This window comes from Aspergillus vadensis, assembly GCF_003184925.1.
Source record: "Aspergillus vadensis CBS 113365 unplaced genomic scaffold BO88scaffold_2, whole genome shotgun sequence".
In the NCBI taxonomy this organism is placed as follows: Eukaryota; Fungi; Ascomycota; class Eurotiomycetes; order Eurotiales; family Aspergillaceae; genus Aspergillus; species Aspergillus vadensis.
Genome location: NW_020292040.1, coordinates 1,870,121 through 1,896,502, shown reverse-complemented (window position 1 = coordinate 1,896,502; position 26,382 = coordinate 1,870,121). Strand labels below are relative to the sequence as shown.

General features: G+C 52.6%; 6 protein-coding genes across 6 annotated transcripts; 5 read left to right on the top strand and 1 right to left on the bottom strand.

The window, feature by feature from the left end:
- The first annotated feature begins 310 nt into the window (after positions 1-310).
- On the top strand, positions 311-3,631 carry BO88DRAFT_484706 (putative INO80 chromatin remodeling complex (Ies1)). Its single transcript, XM_025712299.1, has 5 exons — positions 311-1,014; positions 1,088-1,627; positions 1,687-1,740; positions 1,796-1,843; positions 1,901-3,631. Exons 1-5 carry the CDS (start codon positions 591-593, stop codon positions 3,289-3,291), a joined length of 2,457 nt encoding a protein of 818 aa, XP_025567629.1. The 5' UTR covers positions 311-590; the 3' UTR covers positions 3,292-3,631.
- A 1,701-nt stretch (positions 3,632-5,332) lies between these two features.
- Positions 5,333-6,449, top strand: BO88DRAFT_411222 (INSIG family protein; the record flags this gene model as incomplete). Its single annotated transcript, XM_025708031.1, has 2 exons — positions 5,333-6,022; positions 6,087-6,449. The coding sequence occupies 2 exons, from the start codon at positions 5,333-5,335 to the stop codon at positions 6,447-6,449; spliced, it is 1,053 nt and encodes a 350-aa protein (XP_025567628.1).
- A 799-nt stretch (positions 6,450-7,248) lies between these two features.
- Positions 7,249-9,787, top strand: BO88DRAFT_401402 (phosphoribosylaminoimidazolecarboxamide formyltransferase/IMP cyclohydrolase). Its single transcript, XM_025705828.1, has 5 exons — positions 7,249-7,366; positions 7,531-7,576; positions 7,756-7,882; positions 7,949-9,434; positions 9,487-9,787. The coding sequence occupies exons 2-5, from the start codon at positions 7,558-7,560 to the stop codon at positions 9,640-9,642; spliced, it is 1,788 nt and encodes a 595-aa protein (XP_025567627.1). The 5' UTR covers positions 7,249-7,366; positions 7,531-7,557; the 3' UTR covers positions 9,643-9,787.
- Positions 9,788-11,704: 1,917 nt separating this feature from the next.
- BO88DRAFT_357691 (clathrin heavy chain) lies at positions 11,705-17,786 on the top strand. The gene is made up of 6 exons (XM_025703771.1): positions 11,705-11,926; positions 12,002-12,022; positions 12,131-12,157; positions 12,240-12,611; positions 12,680-16,903; positions 16,965-17,786. The coding sequence occupies exons 1-6, from the start codon at positions 11,888-11,890 to the stop codon at positions 17,319-17,321; spliced, it is 5,040 nt and encodes a 1,679-aa protein (XP_025567626.1). The 5' UTR covers positions 11,705-11,887; the 3' UTR covers positions 17,322-17,786.
- A 2,560-nt stretch (positions 17,787-20,346) lies between these two features.
- On the top strand, positions 20,347-24,048 carry BO88DRAFT_401400 (pyruvate carboxylase). The gene has a single exon (XM_025705827.1). The coding sequence runs from the start codon at positions 20,388-20,390 to the stop codon at positions 24,042-24,044; it is 3,657 nt and encodes a 1,218-aa protein (XP_025567625.1). The 5' UTR covers positions 20,347-20,387; the 3' UTR covers positions 24,045-24,048.
- A 244-nt stretch (positions 24,049-24,292) lies between these two features.
- BO88DRAFT_105816 (putative carboxylesterase) lies at positions 24,293-26,331 on the bottom strand. Its single transcript, XM_025701231.1, has 4 exons — positions 25,864-26,331; positions 25,787-25,810; positions 25,439-25,717; positions 24,293-25,380 (listed from the first exon to the last, which is right to left on the bottom strand). The coding sequence occupies exons 1-4, from the start codon at positions 26,201-26,203 to the stop codon at positions 24,389-24,391; spliced, it is 1,635 nt and encodes a 544-aa protein (XP_025567624.1). The 5' UTR covers positions 26,204-26,331; the 3' UTR covers positions 24,293-24,388.
- Between the last annotated feature and the right edge of the window lie 51 nt (positions 26,332-26,382).

Here is a 26,382-nt window from a genome sequence, read left to right as displayed (position 1 = left end):
ATGGCATGATGGTTGTGGTGAGGCGGGTCTTGTTTGCACTGTGAGCCTACATCGACAGACCAAATGTTTGATGGAGTGAAGTGTAGAAGTCTTTCACCATGATCCTACCAGGAAGGGATTGCCTGGATAAAGTAATAAATACTGACGGGACTGCTCATGCGAATGATCGAGTTCCAAGCGCGTGTTAGTTACCTAGTTAACTAACTATACAGGCTACCTTAGTCACTCCCGCGCACGATCGGAGATCAAGCCAAGGGAGAAAGAAGAAAGTCACGGATCGTCCAGGATCACGTTCCCTGCCCACCTCCCAATTTCTTCCCTCTTTCTCAATCTTCCATCCGCGTCAAACCTCCCCAGCTCTTTCATCTCATTATTCCCCTACCTTCTATCACCCACTGGGCGACCATTCTTTCACTCGTTCATCCATTGCGTCGTCCTTGAGCTAACTATCCCATCAATCGCTGTCCCCCTGCGCGGCTACCGCTCTCAGGACACGCCGAGAACGGATCCTTACGTTGCGGTCTTGAGGGCTCCATACTATTCCACCCATACGAAAGACCATCGTTTCGTGAAACCACGCGACTTCCAAGATGGCTGAGGTTGAAAGCACCGCCGCGGACGAGTCGTTTGCGCAATCCGAGCCGCAAGATGAGCAGCAAACTCATAACATGACCGTCGGTATTAGGCGTCAGGCGAACGGCACTATCGGGTCTGTCTATTCCGGAAATAAGATTCGACATCTCAAGAAGGAAGACGGCATTCCGCTATGGCGCAAGGACATCCAGTATCAGTTCCTCAAGCTCGTCTTCGAAGACCAGACTAAGGTCTTTACCCGTTGGCCAGATGGAGAGAAGAACCTGGATTTTGCGGACATCTACATCGATGCTATGGCTAGGAGTAGCAAGACGAGCAAGATCTTGAAGGACAAACTTCAGAACGATAAACAAGCAGCTATCAGCATGGCTATGGTTTGCTTGCTGGTCAATTTCGGAAGGATGAATACCACTCTCAACTGTATGCCCTCCATCCACCTTCAGCTTACAGGCATTCTTTCTGCTTTTCTTCGTCGTTTACTGATATGTACCAGTCTTTCCTGAGATGCGTGCCCAACTGCGAACCTATCACTCCATTCCTTCGCTACAGGCTCACCAAGACCCGAACGCCTACAAGCAGCTCCAAGACGCCCCTCGTCTCAAATCCATCCTCAAAGGTGCTTCGGAAGACGTCGACCAGCCAAATACTCTAGAAAGAATCAAGCGCCATGCAATTCCTCGCACCAACCCGGTAAACCTCATTTTCGTTCTGGCACAATACGCGCCCAAGGTATCTGAGATGCACTTCTTCCCTCCACGCGACTTCTTTGACCTCGTCATGCGGGGCACATTGAGCAGTAAGAGTCGTGCAAAGGCATTCCTGTGGTTGATGTGGTGGTACCTGGAAAGCGATTTCAGCGCCGAAGCCGCACGCAACAATCCGTTTGGACCCGGCCTGGACGGTGAAGGAACCGGGGGCTTGCCCATCAAGGTGCCTCAATTTGAAAGCCTTACCGAGGAACAAGCAAACGAGGAGAATGTTGATACTCAGTCTGAGATTGAATATGGAGAGGCTAAGCGCCTGGAACGCAAACGTCAGTTTCACAGACCTTTCCTCGAGTTTTATTCGTGCAATCATTGACACCATCTGCAGGTATTCTGGAAGAAGATGAGCCGATTCCTAGAGTGACCAAACGCTCCAAGAAGGGTACGTTTCTGAGATCAATGTATCATATCCTCATTTGACTGACATTTCGTGGTAGGTTTGCCAGACTTTGGCTATGAGGAAGATGGCTCGGGAGATGTTTCGGGTAAGTCTGTCCAGAAAAATTCTCAGGCTTCCCAATTTACTAACCTGATTATCATAGGTCGAGGCGATGGCCGCGGTTCTACTATGTCAACCCCCCTACATCCCTCTTCCAAGCGCTATCCGCAGGATGATGAGGATGATTATCAAACTCCTGGACAGTCTGCCAGGTCTCGGTACAAGAGACCTAAGCGGGATTCTTCCCTCAACCGTTCTGTTGGTCAGCAGCGTCTCATCTTAAGAACCAAGATGGAAAACACACCTGACGCTGCTTCTCCAGCTCCTCCAGGCTCTGGCCATCCCATTCTAAACCGGTTCGTCGCAGAACCTACCTTACCTCAGCAGTCTTCTTCTCGCCGTCCCCGGCCCCTTACACAGCACCAGCTCGCTGTTGAGCAAAATCGGCGACAGCGAATTGAATATCTTCTAGCCAAGCGGAAGAATGAGGCATATCGTGTCTTGCGTGCGAATCGAGAGAGCGAGCTGCCGCTCGTCCGTCACGGTCGTTTATTATCAACCCTGCCTGATGATTATGATACGGACGATGAGGAGAGATCGTGGGGCAAAGGCGGGCTTATTCCAAAGCCGGAGGAAGAGGAAGACTTTGGTGAATGCGCCAGCTACTACCTGTCTGTCATTCGCAAGGCGGCCAGGCGCTTGGACCGATGGGATTATGATGATGCCAACGGCCCGAAACGTGACCGCAAGAAGGAAAGAGAGCAACGTCAGAAGGCAAGAGAAATCAGATTGGCCATGGAAAACTCCTCAGATCTTGCTGGGCGCGTCCCGTCTTCGGCCCGTAGCAGAGCCCGCGCTGCGCGCAATGCTAAACGCAAGCTTGCTGGGGCAGCATCCGGTGCCTCGGCTACAGAGTCCAAGGAGCAAGGCGCATCGACATCGCGTTCTAAAGCTAACAGGAGCCGTGCTCAACGTGATGCTGGAGATGGTGAGACAGCCAACCCCGATGCCGCTAAGGATGGTCTCGAAGTGCCATCCCGGGATCAGGAACTCTCCCCGATGCCTGGATCGGCCCAGATGGGCGATGAAGACGGAGACATTGAAGGCGAGGAAGGACTTGACGATATTGACCGTGAGATTCTAGGAGAAGGAAGTGGAGAGGAAGATGTCGGTACGTCACGCAAAGCTCGTACATCTCACCCTGCCGAATTAGGCTATGAGGACAGCTTTATTGGAGACGGGGGTGATCCAGATGAGGAGGGTGAGGCGCTCTCATCCGATGAGAACGACGAAGAAGCCGACGACGACGATCTCGATGAGGGAGAAGGAGAAGCCGATGGTGATGATAACTCCTCTACCATGGAAGGTGGGAACGGATATGCTGCCAGTGAGACTTCTTCGGTCGCTGGAGATGCTGCCGAGCCAGCAACTGAAGCTGGCGGTGAGACAGCAGAACGAGAAGATATGAAAGATGAGGTTATGGAAGATAAGTAAGCCATATGTCTGTGGGCTACGCAGCAACCGCCATGGAGCTTGTTAATTCGCCTTGCGATTTGGTTGCTCTTTCAACCAAATCCATTTCTTATGTCTGTCCTTCATATGACTAATTTGCCGTATCTAACTTGGCAACGCTTTTTCAATGTGTCCCTTCATATCTTGTATTCTGTTCCTCCCTCTTTTCTTCATTTCCTTTTGCACTTGTTAAACCCACGGGGATTGAGACTAGCTTGATACAATACATTATGTTACTATTATTAGCTCGAAACCTGTTCGCCTTCGATGGTCCTGGCTTTCCCATTTAAGCTGAAAGTCCGTCTCAATTCCTTGTTTAGACAGAGGGCTACTATATGTGTAGGATTATTCAAGAAATTGCGTCGCCATGGAAATGCAAGCGCCGCGCTTACAGGGAGTCTTTCTGGTTGCTCGAAGTTACACGCAACACTTCCCACGTTCTGAACAGTACGGCTAGTAGTAACATACTAAATTCTAACCTCCTTATAGTGAGTGTGCGTTGCTCTGCCTAGGTTTTCCGGATGCCCATAACACTTTTCCTAGTATGTTCCTTTCGATGTATATATTGAAAAGTGCTCTGCAGGTCCAGCTCACTCTGACAGTACATCATGGTTGTATTGGTAAGAAGGGTAGTCAGCGGTTTCACTAATACTGATGCTGACGTCTACTGTACACTATATGAAACGTGATCTTGCGTCCAGATACCTGTGGCCAAGCTCAGCCCAGTATGATATCGTGCGGGGTGTACATGTTAAGCTGCATAAGTAGCGGGGACGGTCGTATTAGAACAAGTGTCATCCGCCCCAAGACAGTTCTGAATGGCGTCACTACTAATGATAGACACGTACAAGAGGAGATACTATTGGAGGTATGATTTCCAATGCAGGGTGAAACTACGGTGACACACTTGGTGTAATAGTCGGTGCACAAGCTCGAGGGGAAGGAGGAGGTCGTGACGTGGAAGCTGCTCTTTAGTTGGGTGAGTTGACGTCCCTGAGTCAAGGATTAGCAACCATGACATTGTTGATTTTCTCCGACTCGATCTCCTCCCGAGTTCACATGTGCTAGAGAAGCAAGGGCTTCGAGGGGATTTCCGAAATGTGAGGTTGAGCCAGGGTCAGACAGTAACATACTGACTGGTACCCTAGACCACATCCCTATACTGTGCTGGCCAGACATACAATAGAATTCAGCCAAGTTTTCAGATGCGAGTGCGCAGAGACAAAGTATGACTCTGACGGACTCTTCTTGTCATCATGAAAATGGTTGGGACTGGAGTGTTTTGGCGGGTTCCTTTTTGTGGCGGCAGCTGGAGGTGGTGGAGCTAAGACTGTTTTACATGTGATCGCAGGATGAGCTGCTCATTACGGAGTATGGCTTCCCCCAACATTCCTTCGGCCTCTCTTGCATCCTCACTGCTCCGGATTGTTCAGGGTTTTCTGACTCTGCACCACTTTGCATTCTTAATTATTCATACTACACAGGGTCAAACCATCCATTACTAGCTTCTTCCATATATTTATTCAAAAGCAATTGCCATTCATTTTCCCCACCCAGTGGTTCTCAATTCCTTTTCCCCTCAGAGTGCTCTCTGCCGATCCGCCGCAAATCTTGCACCCCCAGTTACTGCCAGTAGTGTTGCTCCACTAGGCCGCTGGCACGAACAGATCTGCCTCCAGCCTCCCCTTTACTATCATTTGGCTGTCTGTGTGCTTGCAGCTCCAGCACGCTCTGGCCTTTCCCTTCTCCTCTCGCCTTCTTCCCCCCACCTCGGCCACGCTCCTTCACGCAGACAGGACAATTGTTCGAAAGAAGTCGACCTACCGATATTTAACCGCGGGTGGGCTGACGGCTGATCTTGCTGGAGCCGGTGGATCACGATATCTGATTACAGTGTCGAGTTGAAGATTTCCCGCGCCTGAGTCAAATAACCACTGCCTCCTTCACGCCTCTCGCTCTCTCTTCCATAGCTCCCCTCTCCCTTCATCCCCCCTGAATATCTGGAACCAGCATCCCGCCTAGCATGTCTGACGAGCCTACGATCCTTCGCCCGCGTCCGCGACGTGTGTTCGATCTCACGCCTGAAGAACCCTCTACTCCAGTGGAACCCTCCAACCCAGACCTGCTCGCCCCTAAAGATACCGGCTCTACCAGCGTCAGCCGCAATGCTTCGATCATGAACTTGACCTCCTCGACTCTGTATGGCATTTACTCTCCCACTGCATTTGACAGCTCTCGTGACGACTCGAGTCCCTGGGGGACGGAAGCCCATACGCCTCAATCAGGAAGCCCGAGAATCCAGCCTGAAGCTCCAGCTCCAGCTCCAGGCAAACTTCAACGGACACGATCACGGCTTAGCCACGGCCTGTTTCGGGGTGTCATCCTTCCGCAGGCGCTGAAGAGCGCCTTCCTCTTGGGCTTTGGCGTTGTCTATGGTGTCATTACAATTCACTTGCATGAGAATCATTGGATCACTCCGGTGAAGTTGGAGAATACACACTACTACGGATCGTGGCAGTATCTTGCTTTCTGGGGTGTGGCCGGCGTCGTTTTGGGCAACATTCTTCCTTGGTTCGACCAGTTCTCAGATGAAATCGTTGGCAGCCCTAAGCAGGCAAAAGGGTCGAGCGACCCCGAGACTGCAGACCGTACTCTCTCCTGGGTTTCAGTGGTTCGCAGCGTTGGCGCGTTTGTGGGAATTGCATTTGCAATGGTAAGCAAAAATCTAGCAACCAGCGTTCATTGGTCCAATACTAATGCGGCTCTGTTCCTTACAGCGCCGACTACCCTGGGAATCTACAACTCAAGCCTCACTGACCCTCGCGCTCGTGAACCCCGTACTATGGTACCTCATCGACCGCACACGCACCGGTTTCGTTTTGTCGACCGTTGTTGGATTGGCCGGTATGGGAATAATATTGGGACTCAAGCCTGACTTGATTCCGTCTGCAGAAACTTCAGCCTTTGCAGCAAGCAAATTCGACGTCACCGGATGGGGATATGGGCTGGCCGTTGAGATGTCGCAGGAAAGCATAGCAGTAAGGACCTGGGTAGCCAGCGTTCTTTTCTGCGCATGCGTCTGCTTTGGAAACATTGGCCGGCAGCTTGCGATTGGAGCCCAGCGCGAGTCGCTAAAGTGACGCGAGAGCAGGATTGTACCCCTTCTCATCCCAACATTTAATTGATACCGGGGTTTTTGTATACCCTAGCACTCCACTTTCTTAATGCAGAAATTCTCCTTCCTTTGGCCACGTGCAGTTTCTCAGAGACAAGTCTGTTACTAGATAGATGATCCGTTGGGCCAAAAGCCATGGCGACGAGATTATGAAAATCGACTACGAACTCCGTTTACACGAAGTGAGAAAATATAGACCAGTCTAGATAATAAACAGAGATTGTAGAATCAATCATTGCAGTCCCTTCCACCGAACGTATGTTCAAGTCAGACACTGCACCCAAGATCGATACTCTGCCAGGGGCAGTTTCTCTCCATTCTGTATGACGATTTCCGTACTTCATCGGCTATACAGACCCCTTAGGGAAAGATATCCTCGCAGGAACGCTTTTTGAAGAATGTTGATTTTGCGTTGTTCATGTAGAAGAAAAGAAAAAAAATTCAAAGCGAAGCGGCCGAGCAAGGCTTTTGTAGTGGAATGTTTGTGGCCCGTGCGTAGATCATGTGACTAAATGTGATTTTTCCTTGTGCTTTACTTTATATTACTAAGAACATTATGCATAAATAGCCGATGTCAACGCTAAGCCTAATATGGTAAGCGCCTGCCGCAGGTCCGTCTGGCGTCTTTCCCGCGGGTTTGGAGCTACGACAGATGGCGGTTAGTAATCGATAGTATCTTGGTCACCCGCCAGGTCCGAAAGCGGCGAAGAACCCCGCGGCGGGACATCGAGGAGAAATTGAGGGAACTTCAATCGACATTGCCTGTGATCAGTCGCAAAGGTACAGTTATATTATCTCTGCCATTGATCAACGCCTGGTCTCGACGATAATATAACAAACCTGGAGGCCACTATATTCCCCAAATTTCCTCTCATTTATCAGGTACGTACCTTACGTTTTCTTTGCCTTGTTCTTGATGTTGCTCGTGCTCTGTGTGCGGAGCTCCCAGTTGATCGTCCCGGAGGGGCTGTGGGGGGGCCCTTTTTATTCGACCTGAACAATTTTTCCCTCTTCATCATTCCTGACTCTGTGCTTCTCTGCTCTAGTGACCTCTTCACTGTCAGTATCTCAGGATGTCTCAACAAAAGTCAGGTAAGTCAATTGATACATCTCGTCTCCCGTCTTCAATTCTTTTTCTTGATCGGGTACTTTTCGAGACCTGTCAAGTAGTGGACTTGGTCCGATACCTGTCCCCACAATTTGGCATTTCTGTTACTTGCGAGAATCCAGAGTATCTGGGGCTAATTGCATTCTTCAAATCCCATCTATAGCCATCCTTTCCGTCTACGACAAGACTGGACTGCTTGACCTGGCCAAGGGCCTCGTCAAGCACAACGTCCGGTTGCTCGCCTCTGGTGGTACCGCGAGATTGATTCGGGAGGCGGGATTCCCCGTTGAGTGAGTCACCATATTGCTATGGTCATGACTGGGTCTCTCAAGACCTCAAAACTGATGGTCGATCAGAGATGTCTCCGCCATCACCCATGCCCCGGAGATGCTCGGTGGCCGTGTCAAGACTCTTCACCCCGCTGTCCACGGTGGTATCCTTGCCCGTGATATCGAGTCTGACGAGAAGGATCTGGCCGACCAGAACATTGCCAAGGTGGACTTCGTGGTCTGCAACCTGTACCCCTTCAAGGAGACCGTCAACAAGGTGAACGTCACCATTGAGGAGGCTGTTGAGGAGATCGACATTGGCGGAGTCACCCTCCTCCGTGCTGCTGCCAAGAACCACTCCCGCGTTACCATCCTCTCGGACCCCCAGGACTACCCTGAATTCCTCAAGGAGCTGGAAGCTGGTGAGATTACCGACGCCAGCCGTAAGTCCTACGCTCTCAAGGCTTTTGAGCACACCGCCGACTACGACACTGCTATCTCCGGTTTCTTCCGCAAGCAGTATGCAGGCAACGGCGAGCAGTACATGGCTCTCCGCTACGGCACCAACCCCCACCAGAAGCCCGCTTCTGCTTTCATGACTCAAGGCAAGCTTCCTTTCAAGGCCCTGAACGGAGCCCCTGGCTACGTCAACCTGCTTGATGCTCTCAACGCTTGGGCTCTCGTCAAGGAACTCAAGCAGGCCCTCGGCCTCCCGGCTGCCGCCAGCTTCAAGCACGTGTCGCCGGCCGGTGCTGCCGTCGGTGTGCCCTTGAGCGAGAAGGAGCGTAAGGTCTACATGGTCGATGACATTGCTGGCATTGAGTCTTCCGGTCTGGCTCAGGCCTACGCTCGTGCCCGTGGTGCCGACCGTATGTCCAGCTTCGGTGACATTCTCGCCCTCAGCGACGTTGTTGACGTCCCCACTGCTAAGATCATCTCCCGCGAGGTCTCCGACGGTGTCATCGCCGCCGGCTACACCCCTGAGGCTCTGCAGATCCTTTCCAAGAAGAAGGGTGGCAAGTACCTTGTCCTGCAAATGGATGAGAACTATGTGCCTGCTGCGGAGGAGACCCGTACTCTGTACGGTGTTCAGCTCACCCAGCACCGCAACGACATTGTGATCACCCCCCAGAAGACCTTCAACACCGTCATCACCCCCAAGGATCTGAAGGCTCTTCCCGAGAGTGCTCTGCGGGACCTTACCGTGGCAACCATCGCCCTAAAGTACACTCAGTCGAACTCTGTGTGCTACGCCCTGAATGGCCAAATTGTCGGTCTCGGTGCTGGCCAGCAGAGCCGTATCCACTGCACCCGTCTGGCCGGTGACAAGGCAGACAACTGGTGGATGCGCTTCCACGACCGCGTGCTCAACATCAAGTGGAAGCAGGGCACCAAGCGCCCCGACAAGAGCAACGCCATTGACCTGCTCTGCTCCGGACAGACCCCTCGTACCGAGGCTGAGAAGGCCGAGTACGAGCGTGTCTTCGAGGAAGTTCCCGCTCCCTTCACCCAGGAAGAGCGCGACGCTTGGCTCAAGCACCTGGGAGACGTTGTTGTCTCCTCGGATGCTTTCGTAAGTCTGCTTCCAATACTATGCATGACGCTTACTGACCTCAATGACACAGTTCCCCTTCATTGACAACGTCTTCCGTGCTGCCCGCTCCGGTGTCAAGTACATCGCCGCCCCCAGCGGTAGCCAGAACGACAGTGCCGTCTTCGAGACTTCGGAGAAGCTTGGCATTGTGTTCGTTGAGCAGGGCACTCGCTTGTTCCACCACTAAGCGATGTATTATCCTGTTTCATGACCAGGGTTTATGTTAAAGCTAGTTGCATGATAACGCTTGTGTCTTCTTCATGAATTTTTATACCTACGTCTTTTACCAGAGGAGATAAGCCTGTAGTAGCGATATCCCAATCAAAAGTGACTTCAAGTGACTCGGCTTGACGGGTGCGGATCAGAAAGCCCGCCCTGCAAATAAAACGGCAAGAATGTCGCAAAGCACTACGGCGTCTGTAATAGTAGTCCGGCGTAGCATTGGGTTCAATCTGCAGTCCATATCATAGTCTAGAAATGATCAAAAAAAGTTTACGCACCAGATACATATGATGTTGTAGACAGTGGGTTACTGAAAATAGCAACAATCAAGTGACGCGTCATTGCATATCTAGCTAGATGGCGAATGCAAATCGGTGCATGATGCATTATGGAACTAGGGTATGTAACTTGGATGCCGTGTCTCACTTTGAATTTGACGTGTTTTAACTTCAATTAGCATGGTATTAGTGGACTCCTTGCCTGCTAGGATGTGCCGATGTAGGTACCCGGCTCATTCGGTTCCCCAGAGTCGGTCTCCTTGCTTTATCGGATTTTTACTCAAGTATTGGAGTGAATGTGGAGGTTGTAGTAGCTGGTAGTTTATGGTCAATATCAGTGAGGTGAGATTCTATGTTGATGTTCGCTTTATCAGTTTTGGTGAAGATTACTATGCAAGTTTGAAGTTGGTAGTAGTGGATGGTAGACTTCGTTTATATATTTTGACCAGAATGTGAAAGATTGATGGGCCGCAAGTTCAATTGGCCGAATGATATTACACAAACATAGAATTGAGGTTCTATGACTATAATGTATTTTTGGTCAAGCTCATACACTCGTCCAGAGCAGATAGACGTCCTGGCGTAAGTCTTAATCACCCTGGAGTAGTGGAATACCAAGTGCCCGGTGTCACTATACCTGACGTCATTGTGTGGGTGTCGGAGTATCCGGAGGTTTAGAATACACGGTACGTACCGCCGACATACCAACAAAGTGATTTATACCAAACAACTGTCAGCCTACATGGATTTGCCCGCAATATTTCATCGGCCAGATGGATTGATTTTTTTTTACTAGCTCTGCTGTTAATTAATTGTATCATTGCTCTGTAAAATAAAGTTATTCACAGATTTCATATTAGCCTTCTGTCCTGAAGGCGAAACATATATGTTAGGAACAGCTACAATTGAAGTCATATCAAAGCCGATAGAAGCCTACAGACAAGCGGGCCATGACCAGATTTGTTCACAAAGAGCTCAATTCCTTGCCCGATTACCTAAACCATTAAGCTTAACGCCCTGTGCCACGCTGGAAAGTGATTGAGTAGACGAGGCAATAGATGAAGCCCGTATGAAGTCAGGAATGGTGGGAGATTGTACGTGTGAGAGAATAGAATTGGCTGTTTCTTTCACTGCCGGGTAACACCGATCTTTATATATTTGGCCTGGTTGATGCCGTGAATAATATGATGAATATTAGTTTAGGAAGTGATCAGTCAGGAAAGACTAACACCAATGGCGGTTTTCTATACGGAACGCCCCTTTGTCTAGAATTGGAGAAAGGGCAAGCAATGTGAAATCGATGTCCACCCACGTATGTATGTATGCATGCAGCTCATATTAAATTCAAGTGAGCAAGCCTACTGAGTTAATTCTCATATATTTCAATTCCCAGGGAAAGTAGTGATTGCCTTCATAACCTGCCATATATCACGCTCCCTATAGAATGGTAGAGAAGGCCACCTGTATACAAGTCAAGGCTCGATGCCCCCACGTGTACAGCTCGGAGAAAAAAAGCAAGCACCCACCAGACACCGAACAAACGCATCGATCTTCCAGCCGACCTTAGTCTCAATCTAAATATAACGCCACTGAGAGTTTCTCACTTCACAGACCGTCTCAAACAAACCCGTTGGGCCCAGGCACCGGCTGGTACCCCTGGTGGCTGCACGTGACGAGAGCCCCATAAGCGACACCTCAGCAACGTCGCCCGCGCCGGCCTCCTGAGGTCACTTTCCGCTTCCCCAGTCTCGCCTTCCCATTCCCTAATCCCTATTTGACGTACTTTACCTTCTCCTTCCCTCTCTCGCCTTCTCTTCTCTTACTCATACCCTCAATTTCTTGTTCTCCTTCTCCTTTCCTTTGCTATCCGGCGGAATCTTTTGCGTGGCGTTTTGTTGGGTGGATGAGGTCGTCCTGCGGCCTTAAGTAAATATGGCTCCTCTACCGATCAAGTTTACGGAGCTTCTTAATGTGAGTCTCATCAACACTTAGTCTTCGAATCGCCTGCAATATAGGAACTGACCATTGTATCTTCATCTTCTTTAGCTCACGAATGCTGAAATTGCGGTATGTGTTGACGCTCAATCGGGCGATGGCCTTCACGCCCAACTCGGGGACGCGCCCGCTTGTCCCCTCCTGTAGAGGAACAGCTCACTTACGTCTTATTCATTTTAGCCGGCATCGATTGGATTCAACTCATGTGTGAGTAGTGCCTCTCTATACTCTTTCACCCCATCTTCAGTTTCGACGTAATAGCGCTAATGATCGTGTCGCTTCCGTACAGACCCTAGAATCAGACAACTTCGTGTGTGTCCGGCAAAAGCTCACTGAGGAGGACAAGCCGCAAGTTATCATCATTAACCTGAAAAACAACAATGAAGTCATCAAGCGCCCAATCAATGCGGATAGTGCTATCATGCACTGGAACCGTAACATCATTGCTCTCAAGGCCCAAGGGCGCACGATCCAGATCTTCGACCTGACGGCGAAGCAGAAGCTAAAGTCATCGGTCATGAACGAGGATGTTGTGTACTGGAAATGGTTCAATGAGAAGTGCCTGGGCTTGGTGACAGAGAGCTCTGTCTTCCACTGGGATGTCTTCGACCCTACCCAGACTAACCCTCAGAAGGTCTTTGATAGGCTTCCTAACCTCAGTGTACGTATAACCAAAATCGCCGGGTATTGGGAGAATTTTCATCCATACTAACGCTTTCTTGCTTCCAGGGTTGTCAAATTATCAACTACCGTGTTAATGATGACGAGAAGTGGATGGTGGTAGTCGGAATCAGCTCGCAGGGAGGCCGTGTGGTGGGATCAATGCAGTTGTACTCCAAAGACCGTGGTATCTCTCAGTTCATCGAGGGTCACGCAGCTGCTTTCGCCTCGATCCGTGTCGAGGGATCTCCCCTCGAACACAAGCTTTTTACCTTCGCTGTTCGAACACAGACCGGTGCTAAATTGCAGATTGCTGAAATTGACCACCAAGAGCCGAACCCGAGGTTCCAGAAGAAGGCCGTGGAGGTATACTTCCCCCAGGAGGCGGTGAATGATTTCCCAGTTGCTATGCAGGTTTCCAGGAAGTATGACATTGTGTATCTGGTCACCAAGTATGGCTTCATTCACCTCTACGACCTCGAGACCGGCACTTGCATCTTTATGAACCGTATCTCCAGCGAAACGATATTCACTACCGCTCCCGATTCCGATTCTGCTGGTCTGGTCGGCGTGAACCGCAAGGGTCAAGTTCTGTCTGTCAGTGTCGATGAGAATACTATCGTCCAGTACCTGATGGAGAACCCGGCCATGTCTGGTCTCGCAGTGAAGCTTGCTTCGAAGGCGGGACTTCCTGGTGCGGATCATCTGTACCAGCAGCAGTTCGACAACCTCATTACACAAGGCAACTACTCTGAAGCCGCCAAGATTGCCGCAAACTCGCCCCGTGGCTTTTTGCGTACCCCGGAGACCATCAACCGCTTCAAGAATGCTCCCCAGACCGGACAGGGGATGTCCGTCATCCTCCAGTACTTCGGAATGCTTTTGGATAAGGGCTCTTTGAACAAGTATGAGAGTGTTGAGCTCGTCCGTCCCGTTTTGCAACAGAACAGGAAGCACCTTCTTGAGAAGTGGATGCGCGAAAACAAGCTCGAAGGATCCGAGGAACTGGGTGATATTGTTCGACCTTACGATATGAACACCGCCCTGGCTATTTACTTGCAGGCCAATGTTCCTCACAAGGTTATTGCCGGCTTCGCAGAGACGGGTCAGTTTGACAAGATTCTCAGCTATTCGAAACAGGTTGGATACCAGCCGGATTACACTCAGCTCCTGCAACACATTGTTCGTGTGAATCCGGAGAAGGGTGCTGAGTTTGCTACTCAGCTTGCCAACGAGGAGTCTGGTGCTCTCATCGACCTGGACCGCGTCGTAGATGTCTTCTTGTCCCAGAACATGATCCAGCAGGCCACTTCATTCCTACTGGATGCTCTGAAGGATAACAAGCCTGAACATGGTCACCTGCAGACACGCTTGCTCGAGATGAACCTTGTCAATGCCCCTCAGGTCGCCGATGCCATCCTTGGCAACGAGATCTTCACCCACTACGACCGCCCTCGTATCTCTCAGCTTTGCGAGAATGCAGGCCTCATCCAACGTGCACTTGAGAACACCGACGACCCCGTGGCCATCAAGCGTAATATTGTCCGCACCGACAAGCTGAGCCCTGAGTGGTTGATGGAATATTTCGGTCGTCTCTCGGTTGAGCAGACTCTTGATTGCATGGACACAATGTTGCAGGTTAACATTCGCCAGAACTTGCAAGCGGTCGTTCAGATCTGCACCAAGTTCTCTGACTTGTTGGGGCCCCAGCAACTAATCAGCCTGCTCGAGAAGTACCGCACTGCTGAAGGTCTCTACTATTACCTCGGCAGCATTGTCAACCTTAGCGAAGACCCTGAGGTCCACTTCAAGTACATTGAGGCCGCCACCGCCATGGGCCAGATCACTGAAGTTGAACGGATTTGCCGTGAGAGCAACTACTACAATCCGGATAAGGTCAAGAACTTCCTCAAGGAGGCCAAGCTGACGGAGCAACTGCCGCTGATCATCGTGTGTGACCGTTTCAACTTCATTCATGATTTGGTCCTTTATCTGTACCAGAACCAACAGTACAAGTCCATCGAGGTGTACGTACAGCGTGTTAACCCATCGCGTGCTCCCGCTGTCATTGGTGGCCTGCTAGACGTTGATTGCGAAGAGAGCATCATCAAGAATCTCCTCTCTACTGTTGATCCATCGGTGATCCCTATTGATGAACTCGTTTCAGAGGTGGAGAGCAGAAATAGGCTCAAGTTGCTGTTGCCCTTCCTTGAGGCTACTCTTGCTACGGGTAACCAGCAGCAGGCCGTCTACAACGCTCTCGCGAAGATCTATATTGATAGCAACAACAATCCCGAGAAGTTCCTCAAGGAGAACGATCTCTACGACACTCTCACCGTTGGAAAGTACTGCGAGAAGCGTGACCCGAACCTGGCATACATTGCCTACCGGAAGGGACAGAATGATCTCGAACTGATCAATATCACCAATGAGAACGCTATGTACCGTGCCCAGGCACGCTACCTCGTGGAGAGAGCTGATTCGGAGATCTGGTCCTTCGTTCTCAGCGAGAACAACATGCATCGGCGTTCACTTGTCGACCAGGTCATTGCGACCGCTGTGCCTGAGTCGACTGAGCCCGACAAAGTGTCCATCGCTGTCAAGGCTTTCCTCGAAGCTGATCTGCCCGGCGAGCTGATCGAGTTGCTTGAGAAGATCATTCTCGAGCCCTCTCCTTTCAGCGACAACGGCAGTCTGCAGAACTTGCTCATGCTCACAGCTGCCAAGGCTGATAAGGGACGCTTGATGGATTACATCCATCAGCTCAACGAGTTCAGCCCCGATGAAATCGCCGAGATGTGCATTTCGGTCGGTCTTTACGAGGAGGCGTTTGAGATCTACAAGAAGGTGAACAACTTCATTGCCGCTGTCAACGTCTTGGTCGAGAACATTGTTAGCATTGACCGCGCGCAAGAATTTGCGGAGCGTGTCGAGCTACCGGAGGTGTGGAGCAAGGTTGCCAAGGCCCAGCTGGATGGTCTTCGGGTGTCCGACTCCATCGAGTCCTATATCCGTGCCGGCGATCCCTCGAACTACAACGAGGTCATCGAAACGGCTACGCATGCTGGCAAGGATGAAGACCTCGTCAAGTATCTCAAGATGGCCCGTAAGACCTTGCGTGAGCCTGCCATTGACACGGGTCTTGCTTTCTGTTACGCCCGTCTCGATCAGCTTTCGGAGCTCGAGGATTTCCTGCGGACGACCAACGTTGCAGATGTCGAGGCTTCCGGTGACAAGGCTTATGAAGAAGGCTACCACCAGGCTGCCAAGATTTTCTACACCAGCATTTCCAACTGGGCCAAATTGGCAACGACCTTGGTGCACCTGGAAGATTACCAGGCAGCCGTGGAATGCGCACGCAAAGCCAACAGTGTTAAGGTTTGGAAGCAGGTCAACGAAGCTTGTGTTAACAAGAAGGAGTTCCGCCTTGCCCAAATTTGCGGTCTCAACCTGATCGTTCACGCGGAAGAGCTTCAGGATCTTGTGCGCCAGTATGAGCGCAATGGCTACTTTGACGAGCTCATTGCGGTTCTGGAGGCTGGCCTGGGTCTGGAGCGGGCGCATATGGGCATGTTCACCGAATTGGGCATTGCCCTCTCTAAGTACCACCCCGACCGGGTGATGGAACACCTCAAGCTCTTCTGGTCTCGCATCAATATTCCTAAGATGATTCGCGCCTGCGAGGACGCAAGTCTCTGGCCGGAGCTGGTCTTCTTGTACTGCCACTATGATGAGTGGGACAACGCTGCATTGGCAATGATGGAGCGTGCTGCCGATGCCTGGGAGCACCACTCGTTCAAGGACATCATTGTCAAGGTGGCCAACCTGGAGATCTACTACCGTGCGCTCAACTTCTATCTGCAAGAACAGCCTTTGCTCCTCACCGACTTGCTACAGGTGCTCACTGCTCGAATTGATGTCAACCGTGTCGTGCGGATTTTCCAGGCTTCGGACAACATTCCTCTGATCAAGCCGTTCCTGCTCAATGTCCAAACTCAGAACAAGAGGGCCGTAAACGATGCCATCAACGACTTGTTGATCGAGGAGGAGGATTACAAGACTCTCCGTGACTCGGTCGATAATTACGATAACTTCGATGCCGTGGCACTTGCCCAGCGGTTGGAGAAGCATGATCTGATCTTCTTCCGCCAGATCGCAGCTAACATTTACCGCAACAACAAGCGCTGGGAGAAGTCGATCTCCTTGTCCAAGCAAGACAAGCTTTACAAGGATGCCATCGAGACTTCCGCCATCTCCGGAAAGTCGGATGTTGTCGAGGACCTTCTTCGCTACGTGAGTCAAATCTCTTTCCCATTTAATCGCACTCAAGGATATGTTCTGACTCTGCTTCTAGTTTGTCGATATTGGCAGCCGCGAATGCTACGTTGGCATGCTGTATGCCTGCTACGATCTCATCCGGCCCGACGTTATTCTCGAGCTTTCGTGGCGCCATGGTCTTAACGACTTCACCATGCCTTTCATGATCAATTTCTTGTGCGAACAGACACGCACGATCGAGATGTTGAAGAAGGACAACGAAGAACGCAAGTCGCGCGAAGTGACTCAGAAGACGGAGGAGGACAATACCCCGATTCTGGGCGGCACGCGGTTGATGTTGACCCAGGGCCCGGCAGCGCCGGCGCCAAGCCCCATGGCGTTTGGACAGGTTAACGGAATCACACCGCAGGCTACCGGTTTCCGCCCTTTCTAGACGCATGTCAGTCACGCTCTCCTTGGATCCCCTTCTGAAGAAACCTCATTTGGCCCCGTGTATGTATAGCATGAGCGATGGATGATCTACTGCTGGGCTTGGGTAGGACAGTAGAGCCTTGACAGCTGTAAAAGCGTCGTCAGCTGATGGGCTTGCTGTTCCACCTGGCCGGGCTTCTCTCCCCTTTACTTGATGTTCCTTCTCATCCCTTACGTTTCGTCCATGATTTGTTGCCTATCCTACCTTTTATTTCACCCCACTAGATGTATTTCATAGGCCTTGAAAATCTGCGCATTCAGTTTACAGACCTCCGGGTGGTCGCGGGCTTTTGTCATACTTAGTTCAATTATAATTGACGTTCGATCTTGATTCGACATTCGGCTCGTAGTACACGTCGGCACTTCGGTATTGGCGACCGAATGATCTACGCCTAGATCTCGGCAGTTGGTGCCGTAGACGGGGGTTAACTCCTCGCCGAGGACGCCAATTACTAGTAGCTATATCTCAATTCTGACAGAGCACGCCATCGTTTATACTGTTCATAGCCACTACACTGGGTCTTCTAGACGAAATAGCGATCTAAGAATCTAGCATCTCTCCGGTTAAGTCGAAAGAAAAGCATTCGGTTGAAGGGAAGCGCGTAGAGGAGAGGGAGCCAGGGAAAGAATTTAGCCCGTCCATGCAGGATTGGAGGAACAACCGAGTTGATAGGTAAGGGAGCAGTGACACCCCGGGCGGAGGATTTGCGTGGACGGGAGATGCAGCGATAAGGATTTAGCCCGGGGTAACGGACAGACGGAGGAGGCAGGGGAACACTGCAGGAGGGGAACGGAGATGGGTGGATGCAATCAACGTTATATATACAGCCCTGTTAACAACGCTTGATTACTACGCAACTTTTCCAGGAAGGAACGCAGCAGATAGAATAAAACCCAGGAGGAGGGTAGGTTCTCACCATTGGCACTAACTACGGAATTATTGTCATACCACCAGTAGCAATCTATCTTTCGGCACTAAGAGCCGAAAAGAGCATATTTTTTTTCTTATCACATGCCCATATAATCCCAATTATCCGATGAAAATACAGATCAGACAAGGGGACTGGTACACCAGGGGCAATACCAAGTAGATCTAGAACCGGAGATGTGAGGCCCGGTGTGAGATTTAGGGAAGGCAAGTCTTGTCCCGGCGGGTGGGATTTTCTGCACGCCAGGTCATGGGAACCGGTGGAAACCAGGCTATCGATGGAATCGGCCTTCCACTCCGGCGTGGTTTCACTTTTATATGGGTAATCTGATCCCTTCCCCTACTCGATGGGGAAAGTGCCTCCCCAGATGAGCGGACAAAGAACAGCTAGTCTACATAGCCGACGTGCGTTTTTGTCTCGTTATCTAAACTACTAGGCACAGGCGGGATGCAAATAGTTCCAGCTTGGCCGAGGTAGATCATAGGAACGTTTGGGGAGGGGGATCGTTTAGTAAAATCATAATAAAAAAATTATGAGCTTGGCCCGGACTTACCATCCACCGAAGCGCCTCGCATCGATGGCCCATTGTGCGACGATCGCAGCAACTGCCAAGCTGATAGATGCAATTTGGTTGAGGGCTGAATCGGTGCAAAGAGGGCACGATGCATGGCTCGGTCACAAAGTACGTACACCGGGCTGAACTGGCTGGGGGGCTGGCGTGCTCTCGCTCGGATGATTCTTGCCAGCTTCTGGATGAAGATCCCCGTCGCCTATCGCCGGAGATACGGTGGGGAAGGTCTGGGTTTTGGTTCGTTTACAGACGGATACATGATATCAGGGCAGGAGAGGCCGATGTTGCTAGGTAACCTTGACGAAACGTCTTTCCCGAGCTTGGAACGCTCCATGAGCTCTGGCAGGCATGAATTAGCCCGAGCACCCGAGGTAAGGAAGAGAACGCGACGCCTGAACTACCCGATGCATTTTCGGTATAGATGTGAGAGTGATGCTGGAGCGAGAGAGTGTGAATGGTAGCTAAGCTACATAGCGTGCAGACGTAAGAAAAGCCATCATTGCCGCCAGGTATTCACGCGGGAAACTATCCATTGACCGAGCGTCCATGGCGATGATCCCACTGCGAATGGACGACAACCCCCACCAAACTGTAATCTCTCTGACAGCCAATGAATCCGGACGAACGGAGGCACTGCAACCCTACCCAAGAGAAGCAAAAAAGAACAGAAGTCAAATGGACAGAGCCAGACAGACAGGCCGAGCATGACATTCCATGGGTCACCATCCCACATGCTGCAGCCCGGTGTGCCGGTGAAGGTCGAGCTTCTGGGGGGGCGTCCACTAGCGCCGTAATGAAATTACCAACTGTGCTCTGGACTGGAGCCACTTTACTATGGCGATAGCTTACCGTCCAGGGCCCAGCGGTGTAATCTGATTACAGTACCGCCTGCCAATCGTGCCGCAGCGTCATCGCCCGTCCGGGATCCCCTCCTCCGCCTTGCGCTGACCTGCCCCTCCGCTCCTCTGCTTTGGCTTGCCGGGCTGCCGCTGGATGAGGGTCATCATCCCCAAGTACTTCTATGCCCTCCTCTCCTCCTCCCTCCCCTCTTCTTCCTCCCAACTTTCTCATCTCATTCCTCTCTGTCCATCTCTCTCTCCCTCCTCACGCTCATCATCCTCTTGAGGTCCTTCCCCTCCTCCTCCTCCTCCTCTTCCCGTCGGGTAAGTCGCCGGATCCCTCCAATTGAGTTCCCTAATCCTCCCACGATTTCCCCGCGCTCTCCCACGCTTTCCCGTTCCGAAACCGGGCCTTTTTCTTCCCCGGAAGCACCTTCTCCCCAGGTGACTCACGCCAACGTATCACTGCTCCGTTTTCTGGCTTGCTTTTTTTTCTTCCGAGCATCATTGGATCATTCGGCTAACTCGTATACTATATTTCCCTTCATCCCCAGCTCCCTGTGCCTTCTCTCTCCCATCTAGATCTCCTCTGAATAGCTCTCCATCTTCCCTTCCTATACTCTAGCTCCCCACCCTCCCCCTCCCACCCTTATCCATCCTTATCAACAAACACACATACCCCGCCCGCCATGGCTGCTCCCCGTCAGCCCGAGGAGGCGGTCGATGACACCGAGTTCATCGATGACCACCATGACCAGCACAGGGACTCTGTCCACACCCGTCTGCGTGCCAATTCGGCCATCATGCAGTTCCAGAAGATCCTTGTTGCCAACCGTGGTGAAATCCCCATTCGTATCTTCCGGACGGCCCACGAGCTGTCCCTGCAGACTGTCGCCGTCTACTCCCATGAGGACCGTCTCTCCATGCACCGTCAGAAGGCCGATGAGGCCTACATGATTGGCAAGCGCGGTCAATATACACCGGTCGGGGCCTACTTGGCCATTGATGAGATCGTCAAGATTGCTCTTGAGCATGGTGTGCACCTGATCCACCCGGGTTATGGTTTCCTGTCCGAGAACGCCGAGTTTGCCCGCAAGGTGGAGCAGAACGGCATGGTTTTCGTCGGCCCTACCCCCCAGACCATTGAGAGCCTTGGTGACAAGGTCTCCGCCCGTCAGCTGGCTATCCGCTGCGACGTGCCCGTCGTGCCCGGTACCCCGGGCCCTGTCGAGCGCTACGAGGAGGTCAAGGCCTTCACCGACACCTACGGCTTCCCCATCATTATCAAGGCCGCCTTCGGTGGTGGTGGTCGTGGTATGCGTGTCGTCCGCGACCAGGCCGAACTGCGTGACTCCTTCGAGCGTGCCACCTCCGAGGCCCGCTCTGCCTTTGGCAACGGCACCGTCTTCGTTGAACGTTTCCTCGACCGCCCCAAGCACATTGAAGTCCAGCTGCTGGGTGACAACCACGGCAACGTCGTCCACCTGTTCGAGCGTGACTGCTCCGTCCAGCGTCGTCACCAGAAGGTCGTTGAGATTGCCCCGGCCAAGGATCTGCCTGCCGATGTCCGTGACCGCATCCTGGCTGATGCCGTCAAGCTGGCCAAGTCGGTCAATTACCGCAACGCCGGTACTGCAGAGTTCCTGGTCGACCAGCAGAACCGCTACTACTTCATTGAGATCAACCCCCGTATCCAGGTCGAGCACACTATCACCGAAGAGATCACGGGCATTGATATCGTTGCTGCTCAGATCCAGATTGCGGCTGGTGCTACCCTGGAACAGCTGGGCCTGACCCAGGACCGCATCTCCACTCGTGGATTCGCTATTCAGTGCCGTATCACCACCGAGGACCCCTCCAAGGGCTTCTCCCCCGACACTGGTAAGATCGAGGTCTACCGCTCTGCCGGTGGTAACGGTGTCCGTCTGGATGGTGGAAACGGTTTCGCCGGTGCCATCATCACCCCTCACTACGACTCCATGCTGGTCAAGTGTACCTGCCGTGGTTCCACCTACGAGATCGCCCGCCGCAAGGTCGTTCGTGCCTTGGTCGAGTTCCGTATCCGTGGTGTCAAGACCAACATTCCTTTCCTCACTTCTCTTCTGAGTCACCCTGTCTTCGTTGACGGTACTTGCTGGACCACGTTCATTGATGACACTCCCGAGCTGTTCGCCCTCGTCGGCAGCCAGAACCGTGCCCAGAAGCTGCTGGCTTACCTGGGTGATGTGGCTGTCAACGGCAGCAGCATCAAGGGCCAGATCGGCGAGCCCAAGCTCAAGGGCGATATCATCAAGCCCATCCTGCATGACGCTGCCGGCAAGCCCCTCGACGTCTCTGTCCCCGCTACCAAGGGATGGAAGCAGATCTTGGACAGCGAGGGCCCCGAGGCTTTCGCCCGCGCTGTGCGTGCCAACAAGGGCTGCTTGATCATGGATACTACCTGGCGTGACGCCCACCAGTCGCTGCTGGCCACTCGTGTGCGTACCATTGACCTCCTGAACATCGCCCACGAGACTAGCCACGCCCTCGCCAACGCCTACAGTTTGGAATGCTGGGGTGGTGCCACCTTCGATGTCGCCATGCGCTTCCTGTACGAGGACCCCTGGGACCGTCTTCGCAAGCTGCGCAAGGCCGTTCCCAACATCCCCTTCCAGATGTTGCTCCGTGGTGCCAACGGTGTTGCCTACTCTTCCCTCCCCGACAACGCCATCTACCACTTCTGTAAGCAGGCCAAGAAGTGCGGTGTTGACATCTTCCGTGTCTTCGATGCTCTCAACGACGTTGACCAGCTCGAGGTCGGTATTAAGGCTGTTCACGCTGCTGAGGGTGTTGTTGAGGCTACTATTTGCTACAGTGGTGACATGCTCAACCCCAGCAAGAAGTACAACCTGCCTTACTACCTCGACCTTGTCGACAAGGTGGTTCAGTTCAAGCCCCACGTCTTGGGTATCAAGGACATGGCTGGTGTGCTCAAGCCCCAGGCTGCTCGTCTGCTGATCGGCTCCATCCGCGAGCGCTACCCCGACCTTCCCATCCACGTGCACACCCACGACTCCGCTGGTACCGGTGTGGCTTCTATGATTGCTTGCGCCCAGGCCGGTGCTGATGCCGTTGATGCTGCCACGGACAGTCTTTCCGGCATGACCTCCCAGCCCAGCATTGGTGCTATCCTCGCTTCCCTCGAGGAAACCGAGCACGACCCTGGCCTCAACTCGTCCCAGGTGCGCGCCCTTGACACCTACTGGGCCCAGCTGCGTCTCCTGTACTCGCCCTTCGAGGCGGGTCTGACCGGTCCCGACCCCGAGGTCTACGAGCACGAGATCCCCGGTGGTCAGTTGACCAACCTGATCTTCCAAGCCAGCCAGCTTGGTCTGGGCCAGCAGTGGGCGGAGACGAAGAAGGCCTACGAGTCTGCCAACGATCTTTTGGGCGATGTCGTCAAGGTCACTCCCACTTCCAAGGTCGTCGGTGACTTGGCTCAGTTCATGGTCTCGAACAAGTTGACCGCTGAAGATGTGATTGCCCGCGCTGGCGAGCTTGACTTCCCCGGTTCCGTGCTGGAGTTCCTCGAGGGTCTCATGGGCCAGCCCTACGGTGGATTCCCCGAGCCTCTGCGCTCTCGCGCTCTGCGTGACCGTCGCAAGCTCGACAAGCGCCCTGGTCTGTACCTTGAGCCCCTTGACCTGGCCAAGATCAAGAGCCAGATCCGGGAGAACTATGGCGCTGCCACCGAGTACGACGTGGCCAGCTATGCCATGTACCCCAAGGTCTTCGAGGACTACAAGAAGTTTGTCGCCAAGTTTGGTGATCTTTCCGTCCTGCCTACGCGTTACTTCTTGGCCAAGCCCGAGATCGGCGAGGAATTCCACGTCGAGCTGGAGAAGGGTAAGGTGCTGATCCTGAAGCTGTTGGCCATCGGTCCCCTCTCCGAGCAGACCGGTCAGCGCGAAGTCTTCTACGAAGTCAACGGTGAGGTTCGTCAGGTTAGTGTGGACGACAAGAAGGCGTCCGTCGAGAACACCGCCCGCCCCAAGGCCGAGCTGGGTGACAGCAGCCAGGTCGGTGCTCCTATGAGCGGTGTGGTTGTTGAGATCCGTGTCCACGACGGCTTGGAAGTCAAGAAGGGTGACCCCATTGCCGTTCTGAGCGCCATGAAGATGGTATGTGCAACCCTAGAACTATCAATCAAAACCCATGATCGGCCGCTAACATTCAATAGGAAATGGTTATCTCTGCTCCCCACAGTGGCAAGGTCTCCAGCTTGCTGGTCAAGGAAGGTGACTCGGTGGACGGCCAGGATCTCGTGTGCAAGATCGTCAAGGCCTAGAAGAGTAACACCGTTATGACGGCAATGTTTGAAAAGCTAATGTCGATGTTGATGTCCTTGCAACCGGCCTATTTTTCCTCACGCTGAACAAGGGCACTATGCCAATATTCTTTCTTAGATTAGAGCGTCTGTTATGTTTATGAAATATTTTGGGTTGGGATTGGGTTATTTCCATATTTATGCCACAGCTTATTTACGATCAATGGTTGTCAGGGACATACTATGTCAACCATATTGAATGACAAGTGATTCAATGCATCATTCCAGATAATCGTAGTCTCTAGTGAATGCAGCATATATAGACACCATGCGATATATACAGGATCAAGACCAATCCCCATAATTCAGAGGCATTGAATCCCTTCAGAGCTTGGCAGCAGAAGCCTCCGGCTCTCCCACCTCCCGCAAAGCTTTCCAGACGCGCATCGCCTCATCCCAAAGCGCAGTATCCTGCACAATCTCAACCGACCCATCCGGCTTCAAGGTCCTCATCTCCCGATGATGCGTCGTACCCCACTTCACATCCCCCTCCCCATGAACAAACCTAATAAACGGATCAATCAAAGCCCGCCGAATAACACCCTTCTCCTCCGGCTCCAACACATGCCCATTCCCCCAGAACCAGATCGGATAATCACTAGAATGCGTAACCTCCCAGTCGGGCGGAATAACCGCATCCACACACTTAGCCCGCCACTCAATCCGATACCGATAAAGCAAATGTCCCGCCCCGCCACTAGCAAGAGCATGAATCAGCCCGCGCTGCATATCATGCACCTGCATCTTGGCATACACCCGCCCGAAGGCGTCATTGTCCCAGTTCTCGCAGCACGATGGTAACTTGCCGTCCGGGTAGTGGAGCTTCATGAGTGTGTCCACGACGTGGCGCGGGTAATCCGCGAGAAGTCTGGAATGGAGTGCGGAGAGACTGTCGGCTTGTGGTGGGAACCAGGCGGCGTAGAGGTGTCGCTCGTCGCGGCATTCGCCGAGCATGATGCGGACGTTGCGTGCGGAGAGGGCGCGCGCGAAAGCTCCGCTGTCTAGGGATTTGAAGAGAGTGGGTTGGATGAAGGCTGAGTCGGAGGTCGGGCGGTATTGGTTTAGTTGCACGCTCATGGCGGCATCGAGGAGGGTTTGGGGGGGGAGGGACCGGAGATGGGAGATCTTTTCGGCCCAGGGGAGGGTGCTGGGGATGTGTAGGGCTGAGAGGAGTTGGTCGAATTGTTCTTGGGCGGAGGCGGGGGTTTTGGGCTGTACGGCGGCGGCGTTGGACCAGATGCAGGCTTGTTTGATTATTGCTTGGGAGGCGGGGAATTGGAGGTCGTAGGCCAGTTGGTAGAACGTTGAGTAGGCGCCTGGTTGGGTTAGTTTTGCGGCTTCGCATATAGGGAGAGGGGGATCTAGGAAACTCACCGGCTGAGTATCCGGAGACGGTGATCTGGGATGGGTTGCCGCCGAAGAGGCTAATGTTGTCCCTCGTCCATTCTAGGGCTAGACGCTGATCCCAGAAGCCGTGGTTGCCTGCTGTTTCGCCTACAGAGGTGGCGTCCTTCTCGATCTCCGAGGAATATAAGAATCCGAAGACGTTCAGCCGGTAGGCTGGAAGGACGACAATAGCATTGAGTCCAGCATCGCCTAGTAGGCCTGCGGCGGAGAATCCGTTCGGGTGGCCGAATTGTAGCCAGCCTCCATCTAAGATGTGAAAGCATCAGTATCAGATCAGGGAATGGGTTGTAGGCACTCTCAGAGGGGCGCGCATACGGATGAAGAAAAGGACCGGCCAGCCTATAGGAATATTTCATTAGCTTCAGCTGATGTGTCAAGACCACGATACTTACCTCCCTTGGGGGCGTCTCCCAGCGGTACCCACACGCTGGCCTCAAAGCAGTCCTCTGTGAACCCCTTCGTGTACGGACGACCCATGAAGCTGGGCTGCGGACAAACAGCAGCATCTTTGTCGCAAGGGGCGGGTTGGTCTTTGGTGCCGTAGGAATAGGACTCGGGGAGCTTCTGGGCACGGCGCCATCTCTCAGGAGGAGGAAGGGCATATCGGACAGATCCAAAATAGTGACAGAGGGGCTGGTTAGTCGCTTTTGAGTGCAGAGTGGTGCCCTGAATGTAGCCACGATGGGCCAGGGACTTCAAGTAGGGATGACCAAATGTCTCCAGAAGTGCCATTGTGGGCTGGGAGGATAAATATATATATGGCGGGCTGATATAATAGACAGTGAAAAGTTGTCGAAGGCTATGGCACACGAGGTTCCATGGATAGATATAGCCCCAGAAAGGGCCGTTCTGACCGACGGCATCTCCGCACGAGGGGGAGGGCGCTCGCGTCTTTAGCGCATGATAAGGGT

What these genes read in the sequence shown, in the direction of transcription:
- BO88DRAFT_484706 (XM_025712299.1), top strand. Translation starts at nt 591, where the DNA reads ATGGCTGAGGTTGAAAGCACCGCCGCGGACGAGTCGTTTGCGCAATCC. An exon ending in GATGAATACCACTCTCAACT is followed by an intron (nt 1,015 to 1,087) that starts GTATGCCCTCCA and finishes GATATGTACCAG; the next exon opens with TCTTTCCTGAGATGCGTGCC. An exon ending in GACCAAACGCTCCAAGAAGG is followed by an intron (nt 1,741 to 1,795) that starts GTACGTTTCTGA and finishes ATTTCGTGGTAG; the next exon opens with GTTTGCCAGACTTTGGCTAT.
- BO88DRAFT_401402 (XM_025705828.1), top strand. An exon ending in GAGGCGGGATTCCCCGTTGA is followed by an intron (nt 7,883 to 7,948) that starts GTGAGTCACCAT and finishes ATGGTCGATCAG; the next exon opens with AGATGTCTCCGCCATCACCC. An exon ending in TTGTCTCCTCGGATGCTTTC is followed by an intron (nt 9,435 to 9,486) that starts GTAAGTCTGCTT and finishes TCAATGACACAG; the next exon opens with TTCCCCTTCATTGACAACGT.
- BO88DRAFT_357691 (XM_025703771.1), top strand. Translation starts at nt 11,888, where the DNA reads ATGGCTCCTCTACCGATCAAGTTTACGGAGCTTCTTAAT. An exon ending in TCACGAATGCTGAAATTGCG is followed by an intron (nt 12,023 to 12,130) that starts GTATGTGTTGAC and finishes TATTCATTTTAG; the next exon opens with CCGGCATCGATTGGATTCAA. An exon ending in TCGAGGACCTTCTTCGCTAC is followed by an intron (nt 16,904 to 16,964) that starts GTGAGTCAAATC and finishes CTCTGCTTCTAG; the next exon opens with TTTGTCGATATTGGCAGCCG.
- BO88DRAFT_401400 (XM_025705827.1), top strand. Translation starts at nt 20,388, where the DNA reads ATGGCTGCTCCCCGTCAGCCCGAGGAGGCGGTCGATGACACCGAGTTC.
- BO88DRAFT_105816 (XM_025701231.1), bottom strand. Translation starts at nt 26,203, where the DNA reads ATGGCACTTCTGGAGACATTTGGTCATCCCTACTTGAAGTCCCTGGCC. An exon ending in GGGAGACGCCCCCAAGGGAG is followed by an intron (nt 25,811 to 25,863) that starts GTAAGTATCGTG and finishes ATATTCCTATAG; the next exon opens with GCTGGCCGGTCCTTTTCTTC. An exon ending in GCCGGTCCTTTTCTTCATCC is followed by an intron (nt 25,718 to 25,786) that starts GTATGCGCGCCC and finishes TTCACATCTTAG; the next exon opens with ATGGAGGCTGGCTACAATTC.